The sequence below is a fragment of the Chiroxiphia lanceolata genome, chromosome 1 (genome assembly GCF_009829145.1).
Source record: "Chiroxiphia lanceolata isolate bChiLan1 chromosome 1, bChiLan1.pri, whole genome shotgun sequence".
Taxonomy (NCBI): Eukaryota; Metazoa; Chordata; class Aves; order Passeriformes; family Pipridae; genus Chiroxiphia; species Chiroxiphia lanceolata.
Window position 1 is genome coordinate 50,453,173 of NC_045637.1, and position 19,832 is coordinate 50,473,004.

The 19,832-nt window shown below is 36.2% G+C and overlaps 1 protein-coding gene across 3 annotated transcripts in view; it reads left to right on the forward strand.

The window, feature by feature from the left end:
- Nucleotides 1–16,443, forward strand: part of NDC80 (NDC80 kinetochore complex component) — a 17,583-nt gene extending 1,140 nt beyond the window's left edge. For 2 of the 3 annotated variants that reach the window (XM_032691609.1, XM_032691618.1), the window contains exons 2-17: nucleotides 646–907; nucleotides 1,365–1,451; nucleotides 2,191–2,314; nucleotides 2,435–2,607; nucleotides 3,783–3,885; nucleotides 4,719–4,808; nucleotides 6,021–6,114; nucleotides 7,254–7,360; nucleotides 8,200–8,344; nucleotides 8,615–8,820; nucleotides 9,855–10,007; nucleotides 10,283–10,372; nucleotides 11,252–11,344; nucleotides 12,778–12,908; nucleotides 13,405–13,507; nucleotides 13,865–16,443. In XM_032691609.1, the coding sequence (XP_032547500.1) occupies nucleotides 807–907; nucleotides 1,365–1,451; nucleotides 2,191–2,314; nucleotides 2,435–2,607; nucleotides 3,783–3,885; nucleotides 4,719–4,808; nucleotides 6,021–6,114; nucleotides 7,254–7,360; nucleotides 8,200–8,344; nucleotides 8,615–8,820; nucleotides 9,855–10,007; nucleotides 10,283–10,372; nucleotides 11,252–11,344; nucleotides 12,778–12,908; nucleotides 13,405–13,507; nucleotides 13,865–13,987 (1,923 nt within the window). In that variant the 5' untranslated portion in view covers nucleotides 646–806 and the 3' untranslated portion in view covers nucleotides 13,988–16,443. The remainder of the gene's footprint in view (nucleotides 1–645; nucleotides 908–1,364; nucleotides 1,452–2,190; nucleotides 2,315–2,434; nucleotides 2,608–3,782; nucleotides 3,886–4,718; nucleotides 4,809–6,020; nucleotides 6,115–7,253; nucleotides 7,361–8,199; nucleotides 8,345–8,614; nucleotides 8,821–9,854; nucleotides 10,008–10,282; nucleotides 10,373–11,251; nucleotides 11,345–12,777; nucleotides 12,909–13,404; nucleotides 13,508–13,864) is intronic. The other variant, XM_032691627.1, reaches the window with a different exon arrangement.
- Nucleotides 16,444–19,832: the final 3,389 nt, after the last annotated feature.

Consider the following 19,832-nt stretch of genomic DNA (forward strand, 5'->3'; position numbering starts at 1 on the left):
GAGCTAAACCTCTGCCATGGTTTGTGAGCAGTGGAACTAGAAGTGAAATGAAACACAGTTTATATTGATAATGTGTTTCGGTAATGTTTGTAGTGGAGGGTTTTTTGATTAGTTATAATTCGGTCACTTAAAGCCGTCCCACAAATAAAATAGATCCTCTCTAGAGGGTGAAATTTGGTGGGTTTTTTCCAGAGTTAATTCTATTTACTTCAGATTCCCACTTAATGTCATCTTGGGGACAATGGTTTGTCCCCAGTTTGATTTGTATTTTGTTTATATAGTCTGAAGAGAGCCATAATATTATCTCAGAATAGGTTTTCCAGTTATTATGCTGTGATACTGCAAGATCTTTTGCAAAATTAATAAGCAGGCTCAGAATTAGCAGTTCAGGAGTAGAGGAAGTGCTGAAGAGCTGGAAACAGTAGTCATGGTAGTGTAGCTGACTGAACTGAAAAATTTCTCAAGCCTTTTTGGTTGTGGAACTTGTAGGTTAGAAATGCCCAGATGTAAAGAAAGGCAAAATAGTAGGTTCAGAACAAGCACTGACACTTTCATCAATAAAATAATTGATTTAAAAGACTGTGGCTGCTCCTATGTATCTCTGGAGTCTAACATAATCACTTTTTCTCTTTTTTTTTTTTAAAGAGAATCCAGTGTTTCTGGAAACTTCGTCACACTGATCCAATGTACAGTTCTACTTGCTTATTCTGATCCTTAAGAAAATCATTGTGGAGTTTAAAAAGACAAATACTCTTAGATCCTGGATTTTCTGATACTGAGGGATTGTGATTTACAGTTCAGTCACAATGAGACGAAGCTCAAAGATCACTAGAAGCAGCGGTCGGCAATCTATGATGGCACTGAGAGTGCAGGACAACAACAAGATGGGTCTTCAAACACCTCAGATGTAAGTGTTGCTGATCATCTTGCCAAGAATAGCTACATAAAACTAATTCTGAAGAGATTTAGTGTAGTGTATTTGAGTGTGTGAGTAGTAACCGGGGCAAAAATTGGAAGCAGCGAGAAGAAAGCTCCTTGCAGCCAAGAATGTTTGCACAAGTGCTCCAGTTCTGCAAAAAGACTTCCTTTAATCTTTTTGTGTGACACATTTCAAATGATAACACATTTTCTATCATACTTGTTAGGTGGTGGCTTGGTGCCTTTGTATAGAAAATGTGTACTTATAAATCTTCTTGCAGAAGTAGTTTTAATAATGGACAAATAATGCATTGAAATTGGTTGACTTTTCTAAGGTGCTGTGCAATGAAGGTGCTTAGGCTTATACGACTGTGTTTATAGTTCTTGCATGAGCAAAAGGTGAGATGGTAGAAATAGTCACTTGAATCCTTCTCACTATTCCTCAGGATGGACAAAGGTACCTTTGGGAAGCTGAGCATGAGCAAACCTACACCTGCAACTTCAGAAAGAAAAATCAGCATCTTTGGGAAGAGGTATTCATAACTTTCGTTCTCTGCTCTGTAAATTAAAACAGTAATGCTCCCACATAATTTTGTCATTTTTTTTCTCTTGACAGATTTTTCACTATAGGGAATAATTATCTGAGGCCAGGAGACCTTCAGGTCTGCCTTACTCCACTCTTTGGTCACTTAGCAATAGTGCTGTGGAGTAAGAATCGCTTTGGGAATGATATGCATGACAGACCTTACGAGCACCTCAATACACTTTCCTGTTCAAGGAAGAATGACATCTCCAGTACACTCTGCCTTGGTTTCTTCTCTCTAAGATATAAACCTTCTAAAATTCTATAATCTTTCTCCTTAGTTCACAATTTTCTGTGTTTGGATGTCTTGCAGGTGTCTTCTTTCATAGGACCCCACTGTTGCAGGGGTCTATTCCTTTTATATATTTCTTAAATATTTTAATCTTTATTTTCAGCCGCCTACGTCATTTTATCTTCATCTTTGGAGTATTTTTTGCTCCAAAAAATTTATTTCTTTCAATAAAATGAAGAAAATATTCATCTAGGATTCAGTTGTGCCTTTGTTGTGCCTGTGCATTGTTGTTTCCAAGTTGATGATGTTTTTCTAATCATCTTAAATACAGAGAACTTCAGGTATCGCTTTGCATAAAAAATGCAAAGGAAACATAAAAATAGCAATTTTAGTGACTTAAACATTAAGAGAGTTTCTCTTTTATATTTATTGTCCTGTATTTACTGTTTGTCCTTAGAGCTAGTGTGACTGGAGGGTCACGCAACAGTCAGTACGGTGTGTTTGGTACAGAAAAGATAAAGGATCCCAGGCCACTCCAAGAAAAGGCATTCATCCAACAATGTATCAAGCAGCTTTGTGAGGTAACATATTCACTTATTCTGAATGTTTAGTCATAGAATATGCTAATAAAAATACTTACTTCCTTGGTTTCAACTTCAGGTTCTATTTAGTGACTAATATGCCATGTTTCTTTTTTGTAGTTTCTGGTTGAGAATGGTTATGCCCATAATGTTTCCATGAAATCGCTACAGTCTCCATCTGTTAAGGACTTTTTAAAAATCTTCACTTTTATCTATGGGTTTCTCTGCCCTTCTTATGAACTGCCTGACTCAAAATTTGAAGAGGAAATTCCCAAAATTTTTAAGGAGCTTGGGTAAGATGATTATTTGTTAGTCTGTTGTGCTAAATAGATAAGCTTGACAGCTAGGGAGAATGGATAGGCTTCTTTATTCAGATGAGACTCTGAAACTACAATATTGTGATTATTGGGCTTCACTTTAGCTCTAGGTTTACACTCTGATTTTCAGACTCTACTATGCATTTTATGTTTGAACTTGCAGAACTATAGGCTCTTGGAAGCTTGCTTTGTAATTTGTAAAATTTAATTGGTTATCTTTATTTGTATGAAGCTTTGAAAGACAAACAGGGTTTTCTTTTACAGACCCTTCTGTTCATGCTGTTAGAATCCAAGAACTAAAAATTCCAAAATGTTGGATTCAGTTAATTTAGTTTAAGATGTGTTTTTTCCTGTAATCGCTCTCATTCTGCTTTCAAAGCAGGGTGTGCAAATAACGAAAATAACTGCTGAGGTGAAAAAAAACACAGAGTAGCTGAGTGATTTACTTCTGAATTTGTTCAGTGTTTGGAATCATTAATGCCCCCCAATGCTTTCCAAGAAAGAAATTCCTCTGCCTGTTGATAAATGGGGAATTTTCAGTCTCATTGAGAACCACCAATGAAGTGTATTTTATTTCTGTAGATTTGAGTCCATGATGGTGTCAAAGCACTGAAGGACTCCTTAGATGTAGACGTAAATCTGTTTCATTCCCTTCTTAATTAAATTTATTAAAACAAAACTTAATTAATATTAATCTGTAACATTTGAAACAGCTGACGTAGCTTGAAATCTTGAAACAGATTACATTCTGCTGCACCAAGAGTGTAATCCTGGATACAAAGACTTATTCTGAGAACTCATCGTAAGTTGTCTTTTTTGAGTTCAAGGAGCATCTGGATGACACTCTTAATCATATGGTTTAGTTTTAGGCAGTCCTATGAGGAGCAGGGAGTTGGACTTGATGATCATTATGGGTACCTTTCAAATCAAGATATTCTGTGAATCATAAAGTGAGAAACCCATGATAATTGAATGAAATAGAAGTCAAGTTATTTCCTTTGATGTACAGCGTAAACTACAATTGAGTTTGTTCTTCCTTCTGCGCCTTCATCTACATCTAAAAATGTGCTGCTTTGTTTGCAAAATGTGCTGGTTTGTTTTCATCACTGTTTGCCACTGCTATTAAAAATGTATTTCCTTTGGCCTTGTAGGTACCCCTTTCCTCTGTCAAAAAGCTCCCTGTACACAGTGGGAGCACCACACACCTGGCCTCAGATAGTGACAGCTTTGGTGTGGTTAATTGATTGTGTCAAGGTAACATTTGTCTTTCTTAAGCCAAATATTTCCACTTTTCGGCTTGAACTGTTAATTTTAGTACAAATCTCATAAATATTTTTTACAAATCTCCTTGTTTGATACTTATGAAAAGAAAACGATAGGCATTCTTACCTGTCATCTGGGAGCTAACCCTTAGCCTTACTTTTTAGTATCTTTTAAACTGAGCTTTTCATGTTATATTTCTTTAAATGTATGTACTAGACAAATTCATGTATAAAAAAGGGAGGGAAATGCTGGCTTATATACATACATAAAATGTGAGAAGTTAATTGGTATCATCACTGAAGATTCATGTTACCTTCAGTGCATATCTTGTGACATCTGCTATTCTCTCCTAAATTTGAAGTCTAATTTTGAATTTTCAATTGTAATTATTCAAATGTCTTATGATTGTTATACAGAGTGGAGAGTATTGTGCTTGGGCGGGGGGTTTGTTTAGTTTTGGGGGGTTTTGGTGTTGTTGGATTTTTTTAATAGTGGTAACTCTTATTGCTGCCAGCTCAAGTCTGAGTAAAATTTGGAATCTCTGTGACAGAAGTTCACCACTGCTGAATTGGGCACACATGAAAATCCCATCCTTTATGCTGAAAAGACAAATTTGGCTTAGCAAGATAACTTGGCAGTGTTGAATGTCCAGTTCCTGCCTCTTCACCTGTGCATTTAGTCTACTAAACACAGGCTCATTATAACCTGCTTTGCTGAAATCCTAATCCAGTGTTACTCTGCTTCTTATAATGGACATGAAATGAACATGAAAACTAATGGATATCTCCACACTTGCTCTTTGTATGTGCACCTGTGCCTCTCAGTTGTACACTGCCATGAGGGAAAATGCACCATCATTTGAGGAGGGACAGAGCTGGGGAGGAGAGACAGATGATGGAATTGTACATAATAAGGTATAGTAAAAATTAAATTATAACCAGAATTGTTCAGATGAATTTTGCCATATGCTGTCACTGCACAATTTACATGTGACACAACAATTGAAACTGTATTTATAGATTCTGTTCCATTTTATATTTACAGGGTTCTCTAGGAAGTATTGTAGCCTTACATAAAAGGCCTGATCAACTAGTTTCCTAAGCAGGCATCATGGCCAGTCTGTTGGTGAAGATTGGGTATTAAACTGAGATGCCTTATTCTCCAAGTAGCTACTCTTTCCATTCTCCTCTGTGGAGAAAGGGAATTATTATGCTGTTTATTGTTTTAATAAGGTTTCTGGTATGTTTTGCTTTAACACTTGAGTCTCTTGAGATTAACAGCAGTACAGCGTAAAGACAGTGATTTAATTATAAATGTAGTGGCTTCTGCCAATATCTACTCAGTTTACTATATAAAATTTGGTTGTAAAGTTTCATTTCTGAGCCACAAAATAGGGTGGCAATGTAATTCAGGTGCTTAAAAATGCAACAGCTTGCTTTCTTAAATCTACTCAGATTGAACTCAATGTTAACTCACAGCAGGTGTTTGGAAGGGGTTGCATAATGTGCTAAAACATTTAATTAGAAAATTGCAAAAATCAAGTTAAATCATAATTTTGGACTAAGATTACAAACCTGATAGTTGACGAGTAAAAATGCTTTTAAACTAAATGTGCACTTCTACAGTGATATGTATAGATATATGTTGATACAAAATTTACAGTACTGATGTAATTGCTTCTGAAAGATCTGTAATTTAACATCTGTAGTGAATTCTCTTTGGGTAACCTTTCTTTATTTCCAGATCAATTCTCTGACATCTGCACATCTGAATTTCAGTGGTCATATGTACTGAAGAAGTCTGTTAAACAGACCTACATTTTCCATAAACTAGCCTGAGAGAGTGATATGCTTCAAGATAAAAAAAATTTAAATATTGTATCTACTATCCTTGTTAAATATCTCAGAAAAATACAGCAAGTATTTCCAGACCTTTCTTAATGTGAATTATACATGCCTCCTCCTGCCTGAATATAATCTGTTGACATTCTGTGTTTAAAGAGAGGAAAAAAATTGAATTTTACAGAAGAACAATCAAAACAGTGAAAGATTTTTTTTTTTGTCTGTTTAATTCCATCTTACAGCCCTTTGATTTGCTGAGATGAAAGCTTTATACATTTTTTTCAGGTTTTCATGGACTATGCTGTGAAGTGCTATGAGCTTTTCATGAAAGGGAGAGATACTTTTGAAGAATTGGATGCCGAAGTGCAGTCAAAATTAAGTAAGTTTTCAAGTTTTAATTATTTGTGTTACTGGTTTCTTTTCCCCTAGCAGCAGTTTGCTCAGTTTACAAGTGAAAGTGATCTGAGATAAGGGAACCTGAAATTTCCAAGTACTGCTCAATTACTTCAACTTAATTCTCTCTTTTTTTATATACATTGCTGCTGATACAGAGGGATGGGTCATGATCTGCTGTCAGCTGTACCTGTGTCACCCTGTTGTTTTTAATGGCTTTGTGACATGAAACCGGTATACAGTTCTTCAGATGCAAATTCTATGCAGATGACTCTTGTTTCTGTCTGACAAAGTTAACATTTAAAAAAAAAATAAAAGAAAAATATTTTCGGAGGAAATGCAATCTGATAAGTAAGAAAGTTCAACTTTTGAAAGCTCTGAAAACAGTCTGCAAGAGTTCCAAACTCTGTTTTTAGGGTTCCCATAAGTGATTCAGCATGCTTCATGCATGATTTCATGTTTGTCTTCAGGGAGGTAGGAAACTGACTCATTCATTTCACCAGCTACAGAAACACAAACAGAATTTGAGAACCAGGAAGAAAAACATTTCTTACTTTCCGTGCCCTCCTATGAAAAGCCAGACTAAGGACACTTTGGTTGCAAGCTGGAGACATCAGTTGGAGAGGAAACAAAGCTAGCAGGTTGTTGCTAGATATTAGTAGGAAAAAATAATCATGCCATTGTTTAGCAAAGACTAAGGGCCAAGTAAGGGAAAAGATGGCTCAAGAGACAAGGAAGTATGTGGATGAGAAAGGAGTATGCAAGTCAGACTACCTTGAAGCTGATAAAGCTTATTTAACAACCTCTATCCTTTCAGTGTGGGTTATATGAGAGTTTGGAAACTCTTACCTCATGGGAGTAACTTTGAGCTCTTTTATGACACAAAGACTGAGAAACTCATTTGTCTTTGTTTGTTTGGGGATTTTTGTTTATTTCCTTTGTAATGAAAGGGTTTTTTTAGTGGGCTTGTTGGTTGAGTTTTTTTTTGGTTTTGGGGTTTTTTTTTAGTGTAAAATAATTGTCCAGATAATGGGTATTTACTGTGCTGAAGTTAAAGCTCAGATTAGGTGGTGATATTCGGTAATATTAATTTATAACCCTACACCCTTTTCCCCTCTCCCCCAGAGGATTTATTTAATATAGATGAATTCCAGATAGAAGGTCTAGCAGCTGACAACAAAAGACTTCAGGAAGAGATTGCAAGACTAGAAAAAGAAAAGGAAAGTGAACCGGTTAGTAAATTGTCTCTGTCTGTTTATATGCTGGAGTTGAATTTCATATTATTGACTATTATTGTCATTATTAAATGAAGATACTTATGATACATAACAACAAATGGAAAGTTATTTTCAGTGCTTTGAGATTTTAATTAGGCCAGATTATTACAGACTGTATACCATTACAGTACAAGGCATTTTCTGTGGAATCTTCAGTCACTATTTCTTTGAGAATGTGCAGATATTTCCAGGTAAAAAGGTCTTGTATTGACTGAAATATTAATAAGGTACTTGAACCACTTTTTCTTTCTGAATGTCAACATTATCTTTTCCAAATGTGTTGGTATGAGGCATGGGATTCAGTGGTAACAATACATTTTAGGGAAAATATTTTGCTTGAAAACATGGATTCTGCTTTTAGTACAACATGAGTTTAAAAATGGGTTAGTGGCTGTGCAGCTGGCAAATGGAGACTCCTGCCTACTGTGCAAAATGTGCTGTTTGTATTTCCAGCTTTCCTTACCCTAGTTTTACCTGGGTTTTTTGTATTATTACACTGAAGTTGTTAATTATGTGTAGTAAGAACTGTCTCAATGGAGTGTCTGATGCAAATCAGAGACTTAAAGGTGAAATGCAAGAATCTCTTCAGCCTTCTTTGTTGTTATTTTAAAGATGGTTAACTTGACTCAGCTGTCACAGAGATAAAAATTTATTCAAGTCCTTTAATTTTATATTTATATAATTGTTCTGATACTGTTACTCTATTGACCTGTTCTGTTACTCTGTTGTCTTGTCTGGAAAGTGATTATTTTATATTAATCTAACAGTGGTTGTTCTTTTCACCCCTTCACTAGGATCGCAGAGTAACACTACGAAATGTGAAATCGTCTCTTCAAGCAGATGTCCAGAAATACCAGGCTTATTTGGCTAATCTGGAATCTCATATAGCCATCCTTGATCAAAAAATGGAAAGTGTTACTGATGAAGTTGAGTCAGCAAGTAAGAAGGCCTTGGTCACAACTGGGATAGTGAAGCTAGAAATAGTTTTAAAATAATTGTAATTCTCAGCTTTAGGAAAGAGTGAGATGATGATGCTACAAATAAACTTTCCAAAATGCATTGCTAATAAAGAGGGGTTTTTGGGGTAATATCTGTTTGTACACTAGAGTAATGAAATATAGATATTATTTACTCATAAAATACAAACGTTAGGTTTAACTACATAGAGTGGTATTTTACATCTGTTTCACAAATGTTTTGTGAACTTAGAATTGGAAGTAGAAGCAATGAAGCAGGAGAATGCCCGGCTCCAGCACATCTTTGACAACCAAAAGTACTCAGTTGCGGACATTGAGAGAATAAATCATGAGAGAAATGAGTTGCAGCAAACCATTAAAAAGCTGACTAAGGAAGTGGAAGCAGAAGAACATCAGCTGTGGAATGAAGAGCTAAAATATGCTAGGAATAAAGAGGCGGTATGTGAAAACCCCACTACACTGAGAGCTGGCTATCAGTTTTCATCATGCAAGCTGAAACTTGGGACTTGAACTATTGTTGACTTCTTTTCTAAATAGTCTAACAACAGGCTAAACTGCATCATAAGAGATGTAGCTAGAGTATGCACCACTGTCAGCTCTCACTGCTATAGCATTGTAAGCTTTGATGATATCAGCATGACATTGCTTTGATAACAGAAGAAGTTTCAGGTTAATGTTAAGATTTCATGGGAAGGAAATAGTGCTTTGAATCAATATCTTTGCATGTGTTTAGGGCCAGGTTAATCCCTTATGTAGAAGTTTTAATATCTTTTAAGGGCCAAATTCAATTCCTACAAACAGAATGAAAAGGTGTAGTCCTGTAAGTGATGGGATTTAAAAGCTTCTGCTTTGCCACACAGAGAACTAGATAAAAAGATTTCAAATATATTTTGCATTTCACAGTGTCAAACACTTGGTATTAACTTAAATTCCTCATGTGCAAGTATGAAGCACATAAAACTGGGAAAAATATTTAGGTTCTTTAGTGTTTGGATATAAATAGCACTCATTAACTAGAAATAAGAGCATTTAATAAGCTTTGTTTAGAGGTATGCTCAAGTTAGTTTGTTACAAGGATATGTGGCATTTCCTGTCAAAACCAAAGAGAGAAGGCATGTCAACATGATGACTGAACTTTGGTTTAGTATTATATTTAAGCATGCTTTTACTTTCCTATCAGCCAGTCCTCAGAAAGCTGAGGCAGGAAAAAATATGGCAGATGAAACCATTCAGTGTCAGCCATACACACTGAGAAACCTTGCTGAGCAAACTGAAAGAATAATAAAACAGCACTTAATCCAGCAAACTGCGGGACTCTCATTACATACAGCTCTTGAATACTGTGGTGTAACATGGAATTGTGTCTGTACATAGCAAATCAGGAACCTGATTAAAGTACTGTATAAATACTTTCTGCAAAACTTTTCCCTTCTGTCTCTTATATGATTTTTGCCCTCTTCTCCTCTGAACAGATTGAAATACAACTGGCAGAATATCATAAACTGGCTCGAAAGCTGAAATTAATTCCAGTAAGTGCTGAGAATTCCAAAGGCTTTCACTTTGAGATTCAGTTTAATCCTGAGGAAGGACCAAACTGCCTAGCCAAATACAGAGCCCAGATCAACGTAAGTAGAGCCAACACTGAAGGCTTTTGTTATCGCTCACAAAAAGATGTGTTTCTTTGGAAATGTTGGAAAGGTCTCTCAATCTCAAAATGAAACTTCATTGAAAAGCTTCTGTGATGAGTTGCCTCAACTACATTGTAGCATATGAAGAAAATTTGGTGTTGGAGAGTACAGCAGCCTAAATAAAAACAGGAGAAAGAAAAGATGTACTGGGGTACATCTTAGTTCAAACTAACAAGTCGCATTAGCCAGATCTTCTTGTATGCATATTACAGGCTCCCCTTATGGAGATCATAAACCAGACAGAGGAAGATATTAGGAAAGCTACTGAACGGAAAATGTCTTCGGAAGATGCTTTCGAACAGGTGTGTTGGTTAGTGAAGAGAAAGACTAAGATACCAAACATAATATCTGCTGGTCCCATTTGACCCTTTTGCATGGGTGAAGTATGGTGTGGTGGGCTGTTTTTTGTTTTTGTTGGGTTCGGGTTTGTGCGGGTTGGTTGGTTAGTTGGTTTTTTGGGGGTTTTTTGTTTGGTTGGGTTTTTTTTGTTTTTTTTGGTTGGTTGGTTGGGTTTTTTTGGTTTTAGGGGTTTCTTTAAGGGCAAGCAAAGAGGGGAAGAAGCTGTGAGAAAATTGCTTTAATTATGAGGGAACCCAAAAGTTTTTCTAAGAATTGGGGTCCCTTTCCATTGGTTGAAATATTGTGTATTCCCTGCATTGAAGTTTATGCAGTTTATATACATTTGACCATAAACACTGGTAATATTTGTTTTTAACAAGTTGCCCATTGCAGTCTGTTGTGGGGCTTACCATCACTGGCAAATTGTCATCAGCAAGATTTTTAGCAATATTGGGTTCAGGGTGGATTGGAAGAAGGAGAATTTCTTTCTTCCTCTACCTCGGTTTTTATTACTGTACATGATGGTATGGAATATCCTTCTGGCCATCTGGCCTGGCTGTGTGCCTTCCCAACCTCTTGCTTGTCCCTACCGTACTCAGTGAGGGGCCCTGGGAGAGATAGAAAGCTTTGGATGGTGTGCAAGCACTATTCAGAAATAGCCAAAACATTGGTGTGTTACCTACGCTGTTTTTAGCCCCTTATCCAAACCAAATCACAATCCAAGCTGCTATGAAGAAAGTTAATGCCATCCCAACCTGGCCTAGATTAAATATTTTCTGGGCATGGATTTATAGGTTGGAATTCTTTTGAATTGCATTTCCTTGGTTATGTTTTCATTCTAGGTGAATGCAATGGTAGCGGATGCAAAAAGCAGTGTAAAAATGCTGACAGAAGAAGCTGAAAAGCTGGATGATCTTTACCATCAGAAGCTTAAGGTAAAACTTCTTACAGATTGATGACAATTTATCCTTAATGATATCCTTAATCTTTGTATTTATATATAAGGTTTTGCTTTGCATTTTTGTCTGGACCTCTGCTCTTGCCTTCTTCCTTTCCTCTTTCAGGATTTTGTCATTCTTTTCAGAAGTATTTGATTGCTACCTTAAGTGAGTCTGTTTTCACTTTCTTGTAAGAGAATCTGGCATTGTATGTTAGCAGATCCTGTAAATCATGAAGTACTATGTCCAGTAAAAAAAGTGGCAGCAATCATCTCCTGACCTCAGGATATCTCAGAGCATGTGCTTGAAGGAGATTTTAGGACTAACAAAGTCTGCTTTGTCTAATCAATTTGTATATAATGAATACATTTACAGGTTTTAGTAAACATGTTTAATTAGTTTCCTTAAAAACTAAGGAATATATTGATTGACCAAAAGCAAATTAAATGTTTTAATTATCTGAAACTGTTGCTTGCTTTAGCTTCCATCCCCAGCACGGGAACAGTCCTTAATCCCTTTCCTCACTTGTGATTTAACAACTAAGTGGCTGCTTCAATACCTCCCAACTTCTCTGACAGCATGGCTTTGGTGGGGCTGTGGCACCCTAGCAAAAAATGCTCCGTGAACTAAGTGTTTAGCATATATGCACTTGTAAATCCAAACTCCTGTGCTGTAGCCATGAAACAGAGCTGTTTTACTGCCAATACCTGCTGAGGTGGCTAAAGGCAATTAATTTAGCTTACTGTTTTCAAAAACACTTGAAGTTAGCTTTTGATCTATGCTGTTGCATATACTTTTCTCTAAAGGTAAGCTCATAAAATACACAGTCACAACTGGATGATTCTAACAAGACAGTCATGTGGTTTTTAAAATGCTGTCCATAAGACTTAAGTATTAAAATTATTTTGAGGAATCATGTTTCAGAATCTACCAGAATGCATCTTGAGTGGATGGCAGAATTTTGTATGATTTTGTGGATTTATTTGTATTAAATATGGTATCAACACTGTCATTCTCCTTGAAGAGATGATTACTTGGAATTTGTACTCAAATGTGATTTTATTTTTTTAACCTAGAAAGAGTTGTTCATGATGTGCCATTTCTAAATTATTTAGAGTATGTAAATAACACTTTTTGAGATTAACTTTGAAGGGAAGATTGCTGCAACACAGACCTTTAAATATGATTAAAGGAATAAAGAGAAGGTTAGACTGATTCTGAGAGGAAGATGATACAGAAAATATCTGAAACTTTATGTTTGGGAGGGATGTCCCTGTTGTTTTTTGTTTTTTTTTTTAATTCTGAGCTTGGAGTTACTTTTGTGAATTCTGAATTCAAGCATCAGGATGCAATCAGGTAATATAAAGGAGGAAAAAAATTCTAATTATTCCCAAGCTATGCAATTTTTTCCTCTTCTTTCCTTATTACAGGAAGTAGAAGAAGAAGAGCAAAAATGTGCAAATGAACTGGAATTGTTAAAGAAGCATAAACAATTACTAGAGAGTGGTGTCAATGAAGGTCTCAGTGAAGCCACAAATGAATTGCATGATCTCCAACGACAGTAAGACCCATACCTTCAAAGTTTACCTAGTTTACTTTGGCTTTTACTGATAAAGATATTCTCTTGAATCCTAACATAAAATTGTTTCAGCTTTTATCCATCTCAGTCTATATTAGTTTCACAAGTTAGCAACTAAAGGATGTTTCTCCTCAATGGTATTTTGCTAGAATATTTGTCTGCTCTAACAGAACTCCTGTTTTCCATGTAATTTTTTTCATATATATGGTTGTAATAAGGAAATTGGTTTGTTTCCAAAGTTATGTGACAACTAGATTTTATACCTTAAAGTTTGAAAATACTATTCTGACTCTAAGGTACAATGTTTCTTACTGGTTAGCACAATATAGTCCATTCTTCTAAACTGAGTATTAATATACAAATCTAACTTGGTTCAATTTAATACTAATAGAAAAAAGTGTGGCTAAACATGACAATAAATCAGATTTGATGATTATTTTGTAGTTACAGACATGACTTTCTGAGTATCTATTTTTAGATATCAAGTCGTTGTGCAAACAACAACAGAAGAGAGCAGAAAAGCTGGTGATAACTTGAGTCGTCTTTTAGAAGTGATTGGTACTCATGTAGTATCTGTAGGGGTAAGTAAATTTGTAAATTTTATATTCAGAATCAAATCTCTCTAGAGACATGCGCAACTGCAGTTAAACACGTGGAAATTAGAACTTACTGTTTCCTACCAAGTATTAGTTATTTAGCTGCTGCACTGAGTCTGTAGATTCTAGTTAAATTTGTTGACAAAATCTTTGGTATAAATAATCAGCATTGATCATTAAATTTCAGCAGTTACATCCTGTCAGGTTTAACCTGCTTCTGGTAGACGTCTTTCAGAAAAGTGTTTAACTGAAATCACCTAACCTGTGCAATACCTGCTTAAATTCTTTAGCAGAACCAGAGACCATCATAGACCTAATAAACTTTCTGTAACTCTTTTCTAGAAATACCTTGATGAACAGAACATGAAAATTGAGAGAGATTATGAAGAATTCATGTCTGAAGATCTATTGTCAGACTTGAACAGAATTCTAGACAGTTATAAAAAGAAGGCTGAAAGTCTGTAATTACCAAAAAAGTGAAGATGAAAATTTTGCATTTCTGAATGGTATGGGGCCTTCTAAAAGGAAGGGTACTTCTGATGTTTAGCAGTGAAACCAGTTTTAAGTTTAAGGAAGTATTTATGAACTTTTTTTGTTTTGAAGATGTGTTGAAGAATTAAAAAAAAAAATATTTGCATTTTCTTAAAAAAGGCTTTGCTTACACTTCCTACTTACGATATCTTATATATGCTTACAAACATCTGTGACAGAACAAGTGTGGAACAACTGCATTTTGTTTTTTCTTTACAATCAAATCATTTTCTGGGAATATCAGTACAACAGAAGTAGAGTTAACCTGTTAAAATAACAAAGCAGAGTGGAATTAAGATGGAACCACAAGTGACAGCACAAATGCAGAGGGTACTGACAACTTGAAATAGTGCTACTCAGAAATAACTAATGGGTTTTGTAAATGTGCCAGATTGCTAACTGATAAGTTATGCTTTCCCTTCTAGAGTATAGTTTGTGCATTTCATAGTATACATGTGCATTTAGGGCACATACATGACCATAATGCTTATACAGGAGTCTTGTAAATAGTCTAGGGAAAAAAAGAGTAGTTTAAAAACAAAGTTCTCTCTCTAGGTGCTTATGATCCCAGATGAAACCTCATTGAACTTGTTGAAGATATATGCCAGAGATAGCTCTAAGCAGGACAACCCAGGAATTCCGGCTGTATGTCTTATTAGTTGTAGGTTTGGCTGATGTTAGATACATCAAAATGGTCTAAAATGTGTCTGCATTCTCTTTGTTCAACCAGTAGGACAGACTATTTGATTTTTTCTTCCCCAGGAAAGTAGCAATAAAATTAGAGTATGGGGACCTCCAGTCCAAAAACATTGAAGAAAATGTATCAGTGGAATGCTATGTGGAAGTAGTATTCTATAATCTACTCTGAATATAATTTTGTGTTAAGAAAAATAAAAAAATGAACGCCAGCATTCGTGTCTTGGATAGTTTAGTTTATGATGGTATTTCCTAATAAAAATATTGAAATATTTGAGTGTTGTTTTTAGAGTTCAGAGATAAATATCACTGATTCAAATATACAAAGATAAAAACAACTTTGCAGTTGTTAAAAAGTTTTTAGCAGCAGATAGATAAAGGAAGTTGCTCCTTAATTCTATAACTGGGCACAATATTTAAACGAAACACAGATCCCTACGATATATGACAAAACTTAATTTGGACCATCTGAACACAGACTGCAAATAAAAACTGAATTGTCTCTAATTCTAGGCTATTTTTGCAGAATGCATTTTAAATTCAGTTGTCCTTAACATAGCATGAGAATCTGCTGGTTCTGGTATGAGTATTTTGTTTCAGATATTATGATAATGATGGCATTAAGGTTCTGATTTCCTGTTCTTTTGTGATACTCTGGAAGTTTAATTTGACAGCTCTAAAAGTGTTCTGGCAGGTGGGTAGATTTACTTCTTTCTTCTGTTGTCCTCTTTTTCCTTTTACCTTTACAAAGTCTTGAGGTTTGGGTTTTTTTCTGGTAACAGCCTAGTCCTTACTGAATCTCAGTTCCTTCTCTTTAGAAACTTTTTGCTTTTGTGATCTTACTAATACTTTTGTTATCTAAAACAATACTCCTCTAATTAAGAAAAACTGTAAACCATACCATACAGAGGGGGTTATGCTCTCACTTGGCTACCTGATATCTGTTTGTCTCTGCTTCTATAACTGACTGATCTTGTGTTTATTAGCCATCTGCAGGTGCCTTGCCATGTGGAGTAGTCAGTTGACTGAGTAAATTAAAGCAAAATAAATGGCACTTCCAAGGACTAGTATTAACCCAGTGGTAATGGGGTAAAGAACTGAGGTCACAACAACCTTCCTTCATGTACTCACTACTGTAATATTCTGAAATTAAAGTAGTCTGGGCATTTAAAAAAAAAATGCATGTTTGTAAGGTTGGCAACTTGTTTTTGTTATTGGGCTGAACTATTGGTGTGGACATCAGTTGAGCTAAATTGACTTTAGAACTGGCCCAGGTTCTGTAAAATACTATGTAATATAACATGGGAACATGGGCCAATGTTTACTAGGTAACGTTTTCAGAATTTTAAAATGGGGGGAATTTTTTAATTCTTGAACATGGCTCCTCTGTGATATTGAAAGTAAGGTAGTTATTTTTTGTGTTCTGGAATGTGGCTTTTAAATGTAGACAACAGGCCTTAGAACATAACTACTGCTCTTGCTTTTGCTTTTGTTTCTGTTTTTATCAGAATGTAAAGTCTTAATCAGAATGTACAATGGCACCTGCACATTTCAGTAGTATGAGTCATTTGTAAATTTTTGCCTTTGTATGGATACAGTTGCCTCATTTATTGCAAGTGTACCTTTTGTACAGTTTACTTAACGTGTCTTAAGTTTATGTATTTTTATATTCAATAAAATTCCTTAAGCCTGTTCCTATGAAGGATAGATTCTTACTGCAAGTATAGAAATAAGACATAAAAACCCAATTAATTTGACTTCCCTAGTGGAACGAGGTAGTCATCTTAGCAGCAGATACTAATTCCCTGGCTATCCTTGCTGTTAAACATGCATTGTGTAGAGGAAAAACAAAATACAGAAACATGTTATTCCTATAAGTTTCAGAGGAATAAAAATTGTCTTAACTTCTTTTGAAAAAATAGGTAACTTTTAGAAAACTCTAAGAAGCATAGGGCCAAGCTGCTTTGACAATTATTTATGTGGTATACTTCTGACATTAAACTTCCTAACCAGCCTTTTCCTATTTTAAGCATTAAAGGACTATTTCCTTTATATGACCACTCTTTGATCTGCCTTTTTTTATTTTGCTAGCTATTAAAAACCCAAACAAACAAAAACCCAAAACAAACAAAAAAACAAACAACAACAAAAAACCCAAAAACAAACAAACAAAAACACACCAAACCAAAAAACACTTGACACTGTAGAAGCATGATAGCAACTCTATCTATAGCTTTGTTCTCTTCCCTGCAGTATGTTATTTTTATTTTTGTTGTCGGAAACTCTCATCACTGTCAAGAATGTGGTAGTTTCATGGGGGTTTTTTGGAGTACTTCTTGAGCACATCATATGGAATCACTCCTGTTGGAAAGGGCTTCTAAGTTCATTGAGTCCAACCATTAACCCCGCACAGCTGAGTCCACCACTACCTCGTGTCTCTAAGTGCCACATGGACATAACTTATAAATGCCTCCAACTGCTTCCCTGGGCAGCCAGTTCCAATGCTTGACAACCCTTTCTCTGAAGAAATTTTTCCTAATGGCCAATCTCAACCTTCCCTGGTGCAACCTGAGTGTGCTGAGGCTTTAAATGTGTAGTGGCTGCTCAGCTCACTTTTTATGAGGCTACTTGGGCTATTCTCGTTGTTTTTGCTGATGTCCAGTAGTGCATGCCTATGCAAGCCTTTAGTTCAGAGCTAGATAACAATATGTTCTCTGTGGTTCTGTGATACTATTACTTTGTCTACTTTGGCCTTTAATGGGAGTTCTCTCTGCTCCAACTTTTGTGGTAGAATTGAAGATCCATGTATACATTTCTATCTTACTTTTGGAAAGAGTACAAAAGAAGACAAGGCCTATAGGTGAATATATTCCCTTTTCACTAATAAGAGTTGGGAACTCTACATTAAAAAGGAAAGACTGTGGTCTATCATGCCAAGTGACTATGCAAGTGGAGATTTTGTAAATGAGGGTACTACTGATGTATGCCTTCTCTACAGATTATTTGGTATGCAGGTATTTTGAGCACTGCAAAGTATCTGAAGAGACTATATATTAACTTTCCACTCTTCTCTGGAGAGCGCTGTTTTGCTTTAATACTGGAAATCTTAGTGTGTCCTTTAGAGTCAGTTAACCCTCCTCTTTTGGCAGTATTATAGAACAGGGAATTGACCTGGTTTTTCAATACTTGTTTTCTACGTTTTTTTGGCTATGAAGGGTTCCTGGCATGATGAAATTATGTGTTGTCTTTTTCCTTGCAAAGTTCTCCACCATATAGGACTATTGTATCTTCATTGGGATTTTACTTTTTAGGTGCTTGTTGAAAGTTTTTGATGGTATTCATTCCTTTTTAAGGAATGGAAGAAGCACAGAAGACTCACACAGCCCTCAGTGGATGAGGGACTATCAAGCTCCACTTAAGCATAAACAAATAATATAAAAGTTGAGAATGGGGGGAAAGTTAGAGAAGACTCCATCACAACTGCTGAGATCAGTTGAGGGGCTGAACCTGTCTTCTCCCCCATAGGGACACCTGTTGGGTAAGAACTGTATAAGCACTGAATACTTTTACTGGGATTAGAGCTTGAGATTACTGCCTTAAATATGTTTTTGCAGTCAGCTATTATCACTGGCAATCTTCAATCTGTCACAATTTCATATTGCTAAAGAGTGTTATTCCATAACCTGTTAGTGGTGGTCCTTCCCAAGTGCTAGCAGTTGCTGACAGCAGGTAACACACTCGAATAGTGGGAAGACCCACTGAGGGGTCTCTGTTATGCTGTTGGTGTGTGTCCCTGAATAAGCCAGTCAAATCGCCCTTTGACCCAGCAGGACTGTTCTGTGAAGGGTCCCCATAACAGGACACAGACTGGTTGGGCACAAGGGTCTCGGCTTTCCTGGGGCAGTGACAGACAAACACTAAGGGTGGAGTAAAACTCCCCACACTAAGGATCAAGGATATCTCCCCTCTTCACATGACACTGGTTCATAAGTGTCTACCAGTCCCAGTATTTGCCTGAGGTAGACAGGATCATGTGTCCATCCACGGGATGATTGCCTGCATTGTCCCTCTATTCCAGAAGTTCTTATCAATAGCTCCGTGTGGTCTCTATGGTGTTTTCCCTAGCACCTCATGCATGAGACCACAGTTTTAATTGGTAATGTCTTATATGATCAGCATTGTAGTCTCAAGAAGCCTTTGCACAGGGCTAAGATTTAAAAGACATATTGTGCATTATTCCAATTTCACCTCTACAGTGAATTACACTCACATTTATCAGTCTGGCAAGACTCCAAAGCAGAAGGAAAGACAAGTTATGATGGAATGTGTCTAAATATTTTGAAACAAGCAAGATGAATGTAATTTTGTCTTACTTTTCCTACCAGTATTCAGAATAGTGAAATCCCTTGTATTGGTAGAAACCATGTGGCCTTTTTGAGAACAGCACAGTCATGCGCTACTATTGGTGTGCCCAGCTGAAAGGAAAGGCTATTCTGCCTGGAAAAGAGCATCTGGAGTTACTAATTCTAATTATCTTAATTAGCCTTACATTACATTTGAAGTGCAGAGAGAACAGAAAACAATGGGCTCTGCTTGACTAGTACTGAATCGTGACTTACTGTCCTCTCACCCTCCCAAGGTTTAGGCCATCAGTTGTAAGAAGGTCATAAGGAAGATAAGAAAGGGAAAACTACAATCAGAGGTTGCACTGTTCAGACAAGTGTAGGTTTTTAAGAGGAAAATCACTAACTTGAGAGATATAGAATTGTAAGGGTATAAACAAGAAATCAGGGAATGGCAATTCAGCATTAATGGAGATCTTTTCCAGTGACCAGTTGAGTGAATCTTCATAAGCTATTCCTTAGGTGTTTTATCAGGAGTGCTGAGAACACAAATGTTTAGCCTAGAAGCTCCTTAAATTCTACCTGTCTTTTGTGTATGCTACAAAAAACCCTCTATGATACATGCTTGCAGAATCTCTGCATGGCAAAACACACTCACAGCAAAAATGCAATGGTTACAGTCTCACCATCCCAAAATCTGGAGTATGGGGCAGTGCCATGCAGAGACATTTAAATAACTA